This window comes from Sminthopsis crassicaudata, chromosome 6, assembly GCF_048593235.1.
Source record: "Sminthopsis crassicaudata isolate SCR6 chromosome 6, ASM4859323v1, whole genome shotgun sequence".
NCBI classification, from domain to species: domain Eukaryota; kingdom Metazoa; phylum Chordata; class Mammalia; order Dasyuromorphia; family Dasyuridae; genus Sminthopsis; species Sminthopsis crassicaudata.
In genome coordinates this window covers 158,420,113-158,434,954 of record NC_133622.1, presented here as the reverse complement: position 1 = coordinate 158,434,954, position 14,842 = coordinate 158,420,113, and the positions used below count along the sequence as shown (strand labels likewise).

The 14,842-nt window shown below is 32.9% G+C and overlaps 2 protein-coding genes across 7 annotated transcripts in view; one reads left to right on the top strand and one right to left on the bottom strand.

Annotated features, from left to right (window-relative positions):
* The window catches only part of BMP2K (BMP2 inducible kinase), a 114,529-nt gene that overhangs the window by 92,000 nt on the left and 7,687 nt on the right, over window positions 1-14,842 (top strand). For 5 of the 6 annotated variants that reach the window (XM_074273486.1, XM_074273485.1, XM_074273491.1 and 2 more), the window contains one exon: window positions 6,379-6,489. The exons of the other annotated variant lie outside the window; for it this stretch is intronic. In XM_074273486.1, the coding sequence (XP_074129587.1) occupies window positions 6,379-6,489 (111 nt within the window). The remainder of the gene's footprint in view (window positions 1-6,378; window positions 6,490-14,842) is intronic. 6 annotated transcript variants of the gene reach the window in all.
* PAQR3 (progestin and adipoQ receptor family member 3) overlaps window positions 8,181-14,842 on the bottom strand; it is a 35,119-nt gene continuing 28,457 nt past the window's right edge. The window contains exon 7 of the mRNA XM_074273493.1: window positions 8,181-12,514. The gene's annotated coding sequence lies outside the window, so the exon portion shown is untranslated. The remainder of the gene's footprint in view (window positions 12,515-14,842) is intronic.

Below are 14,842 nucleotides of genomic sequence, written 5' to 3'. Positions count from 1 at the left end.
CGTTTAGAAATGTACAGTCTCACTTGTTGGTAAAGATTCTTTAAATCAGGGCTGGTAAACTAGAGCCTTAGAGCCTTTGAGCTAAGAATGAACTTTAACATTTTTAAATCGAATGAAACTTTTCCATATGTAAAAACCCTTCTTAGCTCTCTGACTTTACAGAAACAGTATCATCCACAGTTTGCCAACACTTGTTTTAAAGGAAATAAAACTTTACTGATGGGGAAAATTTAAATCACTATGGTGAAATTCAGAATCAATTTAAAAGAAAAAAAAAGATCAAATTAGAATTCTCAATTCTGGCATTCTGATAATAGCTTTAAACACTGTGAGCTTGGATTTTGTTGTTTTTTGGCAAAGTGTTTTGTTTAGGAGTCAATATGCTTTTTAACGTTTCTATTGACAGTATAGATTGGCAAAAGTGGTATTATTAATCCATGTCACTATCTTATAACTTTGCTTCTTCTAGACTGCTGGGAAATTTTGTACACTAAGTTGCTCCTTTCACTTTGAGCAACTTTGGCTTGAGATAGAGTACCAGGTCTGGAATTAGGATGACCTGAATTCAAATCCTGTTTCAGACTCTTAATAGCTATGTGACTCTGGACACATAGCTCTGTTTGCCTCAGTTTCTGCATCTTTGAAAGCTGGAAAAGGAGAAGGCAAACCACTGCAGTAACTGTAGGTCAAATTCCTTTTATTTTCAGTGATACTTAGAACAAAGGTAAAGTAAAACATTCACATTTTATTCTGCAAGAGAAGACCTCAGGCTTTGGTTCTATGTTTATAAAAGCAGTGAATTAAGAATTAAAGATCTTACACATGTAACAGGTTATGGCAATGGAGAAAATTAGTCTACATAACGATAACTGAATCATAGAGAAAAGTTCACATTTGTTATAGCTTTAGAACAGGGATGGGGAATATTTGACCTGTGGGCCTTATGTGGTCCACAAAGTCATTTGCTAAGGCAGCTGCAGGGAATGGTGAGCTCAAAGCTAGGTACAACAACCTCCCACTGCTTGAATTTATAAGTTGATAATTTTGTATGGCTCACAAATGATGTTATAAATATCCAAATGGCCCTTGCAGAAAAAAAGTTTCCAGCCCCTGTCTTAGAAAAGTATCCAGTCTATTAACAGCAACCATTTGAAATTGAAATATGTATTTTAATTGTAAAAAAATTTTAATGGGGTAATAATCATAGATCCTAGTTATTCTGTGTATAACTTTTCTTTGAGGGCTTCTAGATGTTTTAAAAATGTAAGAATCGCCTAATTAGATTGTGACCCTATATGTAGATTTTAATTCATTATAGGAGTAGTAGCATTGACATATTAATTTTTTACCTTATAAATTCCATGTCACTTTGAAAAAATATTATATATACTGTGTTTTTAAAGCATGCAAAATTCTTAAAATTTCTAATAGTGATTGTAATAGTGCTGATACTGCTAATCTTACTGATGTATCAAAATAATGCTTTATTATGTCTGGTTTAATACTAAATTGGGTTTGTCATTGATTTTTTTTCCTAGCTTAATTTAAGTATATCTAATCATAAGATATGTAACATTTGATCTATGCTTATTGGAGTTCAAAATAATTAACTTTATCTCACTATTATACTTTTTTTTTTTTTTTTTTTTTGCTGAGGCATTTGGGATTAAGTGACTTGCCCAGGTTCACACAGGTAGGCAGTATTCAGTGTCTGAGACCAGATTTGAACTCAAGTCCTCTTGACTTCAGGGCTAGTGCTCTATCCACTGTGCCATCTAGCTGCCCCTACTAGTATATTTTATTTTCTTAAAAAGTTAGAGTTTGTGTGTTTTTCATTGCCTTTGTATTCAAGGATTTTAGATTGTGACTTTATAGAAACCCAGTGCTAAATACCAAATGCATTGTCTTCCATAGGAGTTAGATTCTTTAGAAGCAATTTTTTTAAAAACTGAAAACTCATATGAGCAGCTACACATTTTACAGAGAAACAATAGTGTCTTTTCACTTGTTTGTAGAGAATTTGGTTTTTGACATTTAAATCTTATATAATCAAACACTGTAAAGAGTAAGCTTGGCTAATTAAAAGTATATATATATATATATATATATATACATATATATATATAGGGCATTTAAAAATAAATAATTTAATTACATAATTGCATTTTCTACAGAAATAACAAATGGAACATAGACAAGTACATGCTTATCTGTAGTTGGCTATTTTTGAAAAGGACTTTTAGTTGTGAAAGTTTTATGTATGACTGGCTTTTTTTACTGGTACAGTAAAATAAAATTATGCTAAAATTTTCAAATTTCAGTTATTAACTAAATCTCTTTATCCTTCCAATATTTAACTTAAAAATACTTTAAAATTGAAAATAAAGATTTAAAATAGTTGAAAAATGGCATTGTATTTATAGCTGCAAATACTAATTATACTTTAATTTTAATGTTTAGGTCATATATACAAACCATTGAACTTGACTTTTTAATAATATTTATCTAGGCAGGCAATATGGAACATGTTGATCTTAACCCTTGTGAAGTGATATTTGTATTTTTATATAGTTTGTTACATAAATTAAATCTTGAAAAGCAGTTGTTTTTGTACATCTGTACAAACTTTTAAGTAAATGGTTTCTTTGGTTGAGAAGAGTGACAGAAGTCTGTAATTCAGGTATATTTTTAAATTACAGTTAGAGATATTTCCTAGTATCAGAGAAATTAATAAGTTTAATTAGAATTCTGAAAATAAATAGGGAGATTTGAGTTGGCATTTTGTAATACAAATGTTACCTTGATTTTAATTGAAGGTTTCTTTATATTTAGAGAAAGTAAAATTCCCAGTGCTTTTAAGTATGTTTTTAGAACATTAATTTAGAGTGATGAAGAGAGGCATATAATGGCAGGGAGAAAATAATTAAATCATTAGGACCTTATGTAAATAAGCTGTGAGACTCAGGAATTATATTAAGAGAATATGATTTAATTTACAAAATTTAACCTTTGTATGTCTTAGGAAATATTTATTGCAAAAAGCAAATTACCTTTGTTTTAGATTATATAGTCTGTGTATGTAGCTATCTGGTAAGCCATTTGTAGTGTTGTGAAATAAAATGGTACTACCATTACTTTTTCGGTCCACTAGAGGAAAAAGAACATAAGTATTGTTTAAAATGAATTTGTTTCTTCCTGAGTAATGGAGGCCATCACACCTAAAAATAGGTCCTCATAAGAGAACTGACTTTCTAACCATGAAATCACAGACCAGTTTTTAACAACTTCACAAGCCTTGCTACCCATTCCAGAGCTGATTAGGACAGAAGGAAATTGACCTGAGAATGGCTGTACATTGGAACCACTGAGTGGGGATGGAGGGAATGGGGCAGGATCCTCCTCTCACTGTATTTTGCTTCTCCTGCTTCTCCTGACACAATGGTTTCTAGGACTGAAATTGACTGACTATAGTATTATGGAAAGGGGTTTTCAGATTAAGAAATATACCAACTCTTGGATTTATGTTTTTAGATTGTACTATCAATCACCTCTTATAAAATTAGGCACAAAATGAAAGTATTCTCCTTCCCCCCCACACTCCCACCTCTCAGGAATTTAGGCAGCATCAAGTAATGGAAAAAAATAGTAGACTTGAATCAAAACATTGGTGATTGAATCCTACCACCATTTAGTCATGTTAACCTTGGTCTAGTCAGTTAATCTGAGCCCATTTCCTTTTTTGTAAAATAAGTTCAATATTATCTACCTCAAAAAATTGTGAAGATCATTTGAAGTAAAGTGTTTGTAAATCTTAAAAGGCTTTATAAATGTAAGCTTTTTAATAAGTTTTTTTGTGCCAGAGTCCTTCCTTTGACATAGCCTTGACTCACATATTCCCATTTGGTCTGTCTCTGATGACAGGTTTCTCTCCACTCCTGAAATGTCTAATCACCAAAAATGCAGGAAATAATTTTCAACTTCCCAATAATAATTGCTACCACTTTACAAAGTTTGTGGAAAACTTTATTATTATTGTCTCTTTAAATCCTCACAAAATATTTGTAAAACTGGTGCTGCTGTTATCCCAGGTTAATAGATGAGGAAACTGCAATTAAGAAAGATTAAGTGACTAGGCCAAAGTTAACATGAGTTTTTTTTAAGTGTCTAGGGGTAGGATTCAAACACTAGTCTTCTTGACTTCACTTTGCTACTTCAGAATATAGATGATATAAGATCAATTTGGTTATTTGCATTTATTTTGTTATTTATTATTATTTTTGGAGCCAAGTCTTAATTTATATAGTTGAGGGAATTTCCTCTACCATCACAGAATACCTACATTTGCATAATCTTACAGCTGAGTCATTTAACCTATAGTCCATTAACTTTGGTTTTTTAAATATTTTGATGACTTTTAACAAATGGCTTCTCTTGTAATCTTAATGTATTTTATGTGTTGAAAGCCCCAATCTTTAAGTTACCAGAGTTACTAGAGTAACATACCCAGTATGTTAGAGGCAGGATTTGAACTCAGATCTTGTCTACAAGGCTATCTCCATATAAACTACATCTTATATAAATTAAAGATCACCCTCTAATATGTTAAATAAATAAAAAGCAAAAAATTAAACAAAGCCTTATTTTTCATGGTGTAGCAAGTCACAATTATACTGAACTAAATTACAGGTTATTCTCAGATCTTAGTTTACTTTCTGAAACAAATGAAAAACCACCGCTTTTTTATTATATTCTACAGCATTGTATAAACAAAAACACATTTAGACCTGGTAAGTTTTTTTTTTGTTTTGTTTTTTTAATTGGTGGGAGCAAGGGAAAATGGTGTAACTCTAGCACAACAGTTCTTATATTTTTTGATCTAAGGATCCTTTTGCACTCTTAAAAATTATCAAAGATCCTAAAGAGTTTTTTTATGTAAGCTTTATCTATTAATATTATTTAATATTTATTAGAAATTAAAAATGATAAAATTTTATTCATTAAAATAATCGTCCCATTACATATTAACATATGAGAATAAACATTTTCCCAAACAAATAATTAATTTAAAAGTGGCATCATTTTTATACTCCTCCCCACTCCCCAACCTTTCTTAATGTGCAGCTGATTAGAATATAGATGGATTCTCATGTCTGCATCTGCATTTGGGCTATTTTAATGTGTTGCTTTGGTTGAAGCATAGGGAGAAAACCTAGCCTCACATAGACATGTAGTTAGAAAAAAGGAGCAACATCTCAATAAGCAAACAATGTCTTAGTATTATTATGAAAATACTTTTGAACTTACAGATTCCCTGAGAGTTGGGAATCCTCAGAGATTTGACAACCTCACTTAGAGATCTGCTGCTTTAGCATGTTAAGTGTACCTCCGTAGCAATACTTAAGGGACAAATTTAGAAAATGTACTAGCCTATATAATTTGTGCAACCCATAAATGGACATTGTACAGTTAGCCCAAGGCTTAAAAGCTAACTTTAATTCCATAGGAGCATTTAAACCCTTTCTGGATTTTGCAGAGATACATGAAGTCTGAAGTAGAAGCTGTTGCATGGATGTGAAGAGAAGCTGTGATCCCAGATCTCAGTTCACAATATTAAGGAAGAGGGAAGAATGAGCAACCAGTTATTGCACTATAAATTAGTGTTGGCCAGCATATGCTCATTGTATATAGATCATTTTACTAAGTGCCACAAATAATAGAGGGATCCATGAAATACTTGTCCTGAAAGAATGTGAAGCATTACATGTACTAGTGAAATGACTTGTGATTGATTAGTGAATCAAGTTACTTAAGTACAAAATAATTGAAGGTAAAAACCATTTAGATTCAAATTAGAAGATAGGACCCACCTATTTCCATAGGGTCTTATATCATGTGCTTTTCATTTATATGATTCTGGGAGGGAGTTTTAATTTGATGGGTTTTTTTTTTTAATTAGATGTATTATTTCCAGATTTGTGTAATAATGAATTGTCATAATGGAATCCAATGTATTGTGAAAGAAAAGTATTAGGAGACTTTGAATAAATGAAGGCACAAAACAGACTTCTTGTGAGACATATTGTTTATTAAACAAGTCTGACATATAGTGAAATAAATTGCCTTAGGATTGTCCCCGAAACATTTAATAATGGATTTTTATACATTTTAAGTTGTTAGAGTTCTAATGTAGACTGTAAGCCCCCTAAGGGATAGGATTAATCTGTTTATATGTCTTTATGCCTTGTGCCTGATGTGTTGTAATACTTAATAAATACTTGTTGATTGATTGTATATACTTAGCACTTATTTGAGAAAAGGACCACCGTTTTTGTTTTTATTTTATTTTATTTTTTATTCTGTTTCATTTTATTTTTACAGACAGGTTCGAGGAGAGAACATCCTTAAATAAGAAAATAGACCCACTTTCTGCTTCACAGAACCACCCTCCAGAAGATCCTTTTGGTTCTGTACCTTTCATTTCTCACCCAGGCAAGTTACAGTTGTAACCACATCACTACCATTTTTTAAAAAATAAGTTAATTATTTTAGCTAAAGCAATTTCACATTGAGTCAAATATGTAATTACTGAAAATATATTAGAAAAACATTTCTCAGCTTAACATTTTCATCTTCTTCATTTTGATGTAGCATAGAATACCATGGAGTACTTATTCAATGGTATTTTATTTTAACAGGGTCTGAACTTTTTCATTCTTCCTTATTATTGAATCATGCTGAAAATGAAAAGTAACATCTGTAAAAAACATTCTTTTGTTTTTAAAGATAGTTATATATACCAAATGAACCAGATACTTCTCTTTGTGTCACCTTCCAAAGTCCATTCCCCATGTTGAACATAAGAGAAGCCAACTCTTGTTTCTTTCTGGGAGGCTCTTCTTAATTCATTTCAGATTACAGACACATTCAGTTTTCACTCATTTTTTATTTTTAGTTTGTATGGCTTTTTTGCTTGCTCATTCTTGTCTCTCTCTTGTATATTGTGTCATTTGCAATTTTAGTATTTGGGAAGGAGAATACTTTTTTCTGGTATATCATTATATTCCAAAAATTATAACTTCCTTCTATATTCCTCAGACATAAAAGATGTTTTCCAAATTCTTGTTGAATTATGTTATTCAATAAGAAATTTTGATGGTAGAGATATAGAATCTCATCTTCTGACAGCAGTAAATTTACTTTATTGATAAATTTTTTTTTACTTTTTAAAGAATATCCTATGATTTCAAGAAACAATGCTATAAAAGATGGTTATATTTTTGCATACTGTATCCAAACAAGCATAATCAGACTCCTCATTGTCTTGAGTTCCTTAAAGGGGGACTGGACTTGTTATCATACTGCTTATAGGGAACTCCTAAGTTTGGCACATAATAAGTGTGCAATAAAAGCTAATTGATGTGATTCTTAAAGTAGCCTGGGGAAATAGACTAGTTTTTAGGGACTTGAAGAACCAAAGCCTAGGGATTTGGGGAAAATAATTTATATAACTTGAAATTATTAAAAATTGGAAACTTACATGAGATGTGCTACCTTTTTAATGTATAGCAAAAACCCAATTATCTTTTAAAGGATGAGAATCTGATTAAAAGTGAAGTGATATGAGAAGTATATTGGAGAATTTTAACATAAACATTTCTTTAGCCTTCCAGAAATGTGTGTGTGGGTGTGACATCATTGCTTTATCTATCTGTTTTCTTAGTTCATCTCACTTCATTCTTCTCCAGCTCCTACCCAGAATTCTTTGAAGTAATTATTCTTGTCATTTTTTGATGATACAGTAAAATGATGTAACATCCTTTTATCACATATTCAGTGTTCAGTCATTCTCCACTTGGCTAATTGTTTTCTTTTTACCTTTCCCTTTCCCTTAGAAACTGTGATATAGAAACATAGAAACTGTGTTTTCCTTGCAGCTATTATTTACTTAATAGTATTCTTCCTCTTAACCTTCCTTTCCTCTGTTCCTTCTTCTCCCCTTGACTTCTGCATTCCCCCTGGTTTCCCTTTTGGGTTTCATGTAATTCTAAACTCTGGGTTCAAAGGAACATGCATTTCTGCTTTCTTCTTAGAATGTTAGTATTACATGATGATGTAGTATCTTCTGATTTTGCTCAAAAACTTTTACCTTTCTAGTTTTCTTTTGTATTTGCATTTTAAAATTTTTATTTGGCTGTTTTTTTTTTTTAAACTAAAAATTCTAGAAAGTTCTCAATTCCATTAAAGTTTCATTTCCCCCTAGTAGGATTATTACACTTAGCTTTATAGGTTTGTTGCTCTTTTTCTGTTAACTTCCAAATTTTCCCCATAATTTAAATTTTTTTATTATGTAAGATCATTTCTTCTAGGTGTTCATATAGAAAAAAAGTAGATTTTCTGGTCCTAGTTAATTGCTGATTTAAGGCTTTGTGTCTAGGCCAGGTTCTTCACTCTGCTGGACTTTGGGTTCTGCTTGGTTATGCCTTCACCACTAAGATTATATTTCCTTAGATCTTTTATATTCAGAGTGGGGAATTTTTAGCATCATCTCTGGTGTCTGAGACGGGCACCTCAAGTCAGTCAATAAGTTTTTGTCAAGTACTTAACTCTATGCTGGGCATTGTACCAAACCCAGGGAATACAAATATAAGCAAAAAAAAAATTAGTCTCAATTCTAGAGCTCATATTCTAATGTGGAAAGATAATATTAAAGGAAGCTGAGGTTGGGGGAGGAAGGTAATCACTAGAGAGGCTTGATGGAGAAGCCTGTATTGAAGCTTGGTGACAACTGAAGAGATAGATAACCTGGGCACTCTCTGTAAAGGAGGTTCTAGAAGGAGCCTTGGAAGCTCCAAGATACTTGTGAATTCTAGATCTTGAAGAAATTTTCTAAAATGAAGAGGTTTTTGGAGCACTGTGAAGGTCTGGAATACAGCCTGTCCTGGGGTGGCCCCAGCTGGGCTTCATTTCTTCCCTCTTTCAAAAGTGTCTTGGCTATGCTAGTCTGAAGCTAAGGCATCATATGGGAGCTGGCATTCCTTTCATCTCACACAACTCAGATGTCTTTCTTCACTATCTCCTCCATTGCTGCATCTTGTACAAAGATGTGGCTCTGCTCCTTGCCAATAGACTCTTGTACATGCAACTTGAGCCCATTGTCCTATCTTTAAAATTGCCCTCTAGTATTCATTTAATTTTCAGTTGCTCTGTATTTCTGTTTCTTCTCTGCGGCCTACAAATATGTTCATGACTCCTTTATTCTTAGGGGACAGTGTGAGTGAATGCCCACAGTAATATTAGCTTGTATCCCTCTCCCCTTTCTTTCATGGTTAAACTCTGAGAGGTCTGTCTTTATTTGATCCCTCCACTTTAGTTCTTCATGTTCTCTTCTAAATCCAGTCTGGCTTCTGATTTCATCATTGAAATGTCTCTCAAATTGCCAGAGAGCTTCTAACTAATTAGATTTAATGATCAACTGTTTCTCCATATCTAATCTTGACTTTTCTTCAGTTTTTGATGCTGTTGATCACCTACTTCTCCTTGGTGTACTCTCTTCTCTCTCGATTTTCATAATTCTACTCTTTCTTGATTCTCCTCCTATCTGTCTGGCCATTGTTTCAGTTTTCTTAGGTAGCTCTAGACCAGAACTGCTGATTGTGGGTGTCCTCTAATAATCAGTGTGTAGTCTTCTTTCTCTGTACTTTGATCTCTCAAACTCTGGCTTAAAGTCCTTTTACACTTATAAATCTGACAACCCCCCGAGAACTTTTGCTTATGTGGGTTATATCTCGATTAGAAATTAAAATGCCTTAGTAGAATTATGGAAATAGTTTTTGACATTATGGATCCTTTGCAAGAGTTTCAGTGACTCCTGGTCTAAACTTACTGATCTCTACTCTGATATCATTTGCTATAGGTTCAGTTTTCATTTTTTAAAAACAAATGATTCTCATTTATCTAGGCCTGACCCCTAAGTCTTGTATCACCAACTGCCTAATGGCCATCTTAAACTCAATATGTCCAAAACAGCATCTGTTGCCTTCTCCCCAAACCTTTTATGAATTTCTCTATTAGTGCCAAAGGCACCCACTCCCATTCTCTCAGCAACCCAGTCTTGAATCTCAGTATCACCCTTTTTGAAAAAATTTATTATTTTTTGACATTCATTTTTTTAATAAGATTTTGATTTTCATATTTTTTTCTCCATTCTTTTCCCTTCTCTCCAAGACAGTCAGTTTGATATAGGTTATACATGTACAATCATAATAAACATTTCCATATTAGTCATGTTATAAAAGAACAATGAGGACAAAAGGGGAAAATAATGAGAAAGAAAAAAGAACAAAAAAATGAAAACAGTATCTTTCAACTTGCATAGGTTTGTTTGTTTTTTTTTTCTGGATGTGGATAGCATTTTCCATCATGAGTCTTTTATAAATGTATTACATCATTTTATTGCTGAGAAGAGAAAAATCTGTCAAAGTTGAACATCTGCACAGTGTTGCTATTATTGATACAGTGTTCTCCTGGTTCTGTTCGCTTCACTCAATTAGTTCATGTAAGTCTGTCTAGGGTAAAGTCCACCTGCTCCATCATTTCTTGTAGAACAATATTCTGTTACATTCATATGCCACAATAAGTTCAGCCATTCCCCAATTGATGGGCTTTCCATCGGTTTCTAGTTCTTTGCCACCACAAAGAGAGCTGCTGTAAACATTTTTGTACATGTCTATCACCCTTGACTCCTCACTTTGATTCATCCAGTTTTTTGCCAAGTCTTGTCATATCTATCTTCACAACATCTCTTGTATATATCCCCTTTTCTCTACTCAAAACCACCATCCTGATGAAGGCCCAGACCCTCATCATTTCATACCTCTACTGCTATTATAGCCTTTTGATTGGTCTCTCTTTCTCTGAGGCCATCAAGTGGAGCGGTGAATGAAGAACACTAGGCCTGGAGTCAAGAAGACTAGAGTCCACACCCAGCGTCCAACAATTACTGACTTTGGGCAAATCTCTTAATCTGTGTGCCTCAGTTTCCTCAAGTGTAAAATGGGGATGTAATAGCACCTACCTCATAAGTTATTGTAAAGATCAAATGAGATATTTATCAAATTCTTATCACAGTACCTGGTACTCTGTGCACTTAAAAAAAAAATGCTTATTCTCTTCTACCTTCTCTTAATTTCTCCTTACATCTGTTCCTTATCCATTTGCCAAAGTGATCTTAGAGCAGTCTTACTATATCACCTCCTTCCTCAATAAACTCTGTGGCTCCTTGTTACCTTCAAGATTAAATATTAAATTATTTGGCTTTTATAAAGCTCTTCACAACCTCTTTTCATAACTTTCTACTGCCTTACTAATTTCCTTACATTTTGCTAACAGCCTTGACTTATCTTGATGTTCCTCACACTCTTCATACCTGAAATGCTCTCCTTCCTCATTTCTACTTTTGGCTTTCTTCAAGATTGAGTTGAAATTATTTTTCTTCTAGAGATCTTTTCCGTTTTTCTCATTTTCCTCATTATCTCCCATTTATGCTATATGGGCCTTACACATTTTTATTTACATGGTTTATCTCATCTGCATCTAGAGTATATAGCATATAGTAAGCTCTTAACAAATATTTTTGGCTGACATATATGTCAGTATAATAATTTTCAATATTGAGTTGAAACAAGTGATTTCCCCATTTTTGCCTTATATCTTTATCCTCCTATAAATCTAACTGGGAATCCAGAATTAAATAAAAATGCTTCTGGGCACCTAAGTTAATTTTAACACAAAAGTCAAATTATTCAAGACTGATAGACTTTTACTTATCTTTTTATTTATCACAACATATTAATCAGTATCAGAAGCAGGGGAGAAGCAGGGCAGACCATAGAGAAAAATAGTGAACAAAATTAAAAAGAAACACAAAACTCCAATGTGATTCTGTTCCCTTCTATATCTAGCGAAATAAGTCTTTTTCTTAATTCTAAAATTAATTAATGGTTCTATGATACTTGTGCCTTTTTTATCTTTTAAATTTAAAACTTTGGGTTTTTTTTAATCTTTTGGTTTTTAATATCATAATTTTCTGGTAAAAATCCCTGATCTCTCTATTGAATCATTCCTTATTACAAAGCAAAAAAACTCAGCAGAATCCAGTTGACAAAGCATTAACCCTCCATCTGGCAGCATCTGCACCATTGTGCGCTTATGAACTTGTCAAACAGTGAAGAGAAAGTTTCATCTTTTCTCCAAGACCAGCATTATTTGGAGTTAATCTGAGCCCAGAATTTTATTGGTTTTGATTGTTATTTTGATGACATAGTTTTACATATATAATCATTACTTTAGTTGTTGTTCAGGCTCTCCTTACTTTGGTCTACATTATTTTAAGTCTTGATGTATTTTCTTGACTTCTTCATATTTGCTGCTGCTTCTGGAGCAGTACCTTTTCCATCATGATCATCTACCCATTTCTCAGTTTTCTTCCAATTGATGGACTCCTGTTTCCATTTTCCTATTTTCATAAAAAATGCAGCTATGAGTTTTTTGAACAGGGGGGGAAAATAGAAAAATCACTGACTTGGGAGTCATTAAGGACCTGGGTCCAATTTAGCAGTTTTGGCACTTAATACATGCTTGTTGACTGACTGCCTTCTGAGGTGACCTACACTGTGCTAGTGTGTTATTTAGCCTCCCTGGCCCTCAGTTTCCTCATCTGCAAGATGAGGAGGCTGAAATACGTCTTCAAAGATTCCATCTACCTTGAAATGCATGACTCTCAGATGAATTTCTTTACTTTTGTCACCTTGGTCGTGCCTATGAACCCTTCTCAGAGTGTCTTTTAAAAGCATTTTAAAAAAAAAACAAAAAAAAAACCCCTTTCACCAAAAACTAAAACAAAAAACTTCACCTAGGATTACAAAGGGAGCCAATTCTGTTTAAATAAGAAGCATTTTTTTGTTTTTGTTTTTGTTTTTGTTTTTTTTTTCTGGCACATCTGTCCACATACCTCCGAAGACTGTGGATCCCACTTTTAAGAAGTCCTAATCTGAAAGAAGGATTAAGTTCTGTAAATGCAGAGAATATTGACATTCAACAGCATAATGGGTTTGGCATTAGAAAACTCTGAATTCATATTTCCACCCCTGAATTTGTGAATGTGGGGGTTTATCCTCCTATTTCTGAGCTTCAGATAACTTTTCTTTTAAGTGGAGGTTAATATACTAACATAATAATGAATGAAGATAGGATTGGATTTATTTGGGAGGGGGTTTACTTAAATTGGTGAAATATCAGGTCCAATCCCTTTCCTATTAATGATTCAGATAAGAGCATGTATATGGCATGCATAATTACTGATAGCGCAAAGCTGAGAAGAATAGTTAACATGTTTAAATGACAAATTAGGTTCCATAAACATTAGGCTGAATCTAATAATATTAAATATCAGAATAAATGTACTGTCTAATACTTTGTAAAACAAATCAACTTAACAAGGAAAAGGTGCCGAAGGTATGTCCAGACAGCTGTTATTATGAAAAAGATTTCAAGGGCCTTTTGAACAGTAAGATCAATATGAGTCAAAAGTGTGAAATAATCATTAAGAAACTCTTGGAATTTTAGTTTGCATCAAGAGAGAAATCTTACATGGGCAAGAGAGGTGCAAGACTCCCTCTGCTGTGCCCCAATTCAGACAACATCTAGAATATAGTTATGGTTGAAGCACCACATTTTTAAGAAGGACATGAACAAGCTAAATAGTAAGGACTTTGAAATCATGTTGTGAAGACATATTGAAGAAAGTGGAAGTATTTAGTTTAGAGAATGAAGATTAAGGGAGGATGTGATCACTCTTCAAGTTTTTGAAGTATCATATGAAAGAAGGATTAGACTTGTTCTGCCTGGCTTTATTTAGTGGCAGAACCAAAAGCATTTTTGTATGTTGCACAGACAACAGTTTAGCCTCAGGTTGTGAATCTTGGGAATCAGCAGTATTTGATAAGGAGAGGAACTAGCAGTTCCAAAGCAGTGAGTATTTGTGGCTTCCTATGTAATATCTGCTGTGTGTGTGTGTGTGTGTGTGTGTGTGTGTGTGTGTGTGTGTGTGTGTGTGTGTGTGTGTGTGTGTAAAAGAATGAAGTGGCATTCTAAAAAGAAAATATCTAAACTTAAAAATGACAACATACCTGCTATAAGTTTTTATACCTATGGGTGATTTTGTATATATACAGCACTTATATACTTGGAAAATCTGTGATTTAATAAACACAAAATTCATTTTATTCTTTTTAAATTCTTGTATGATATATTTGATAATTATCATTGTAGTCATTTGATTATCTCCTAATAAAAATCAACAAAATAGAGAGAGCTAGTTGGCCCAGTAGTTGCAGCACTGGACCTGAAGTCAGTAGAATCTAAGTTGACCCTACACCTCCTAATGGTGTGACCTTTGGCAAATCACTTAATTCTTGTTTGCCTCATTTTCCTTATCTGTCAAATAAGATTAATTGTGAGGATCAAATGAAAAATACTTATAAAGTATGTGTGTATAATGCTTTATGCACTATATATATATATATATATATATATATATATAGTATCATAAAATACTTTATAAGTATTGTAAAGTATTTAGCAGAGTGTATTATAGCTATATAAATATTAGCTAGTTAGTAGTAGTAGTAATGGTAGTGATTCTGGTGCATATTTCCAGCATGATTTGTTGACCAATAATTTTAAAAACAAGTATTTGCATTTTGTATCACTGCATTAGGATTTAAAGTTTAGCCATTCTAACAAATGTAACACATCCCTTTTGAATTATTTTCAAGAAACTAGC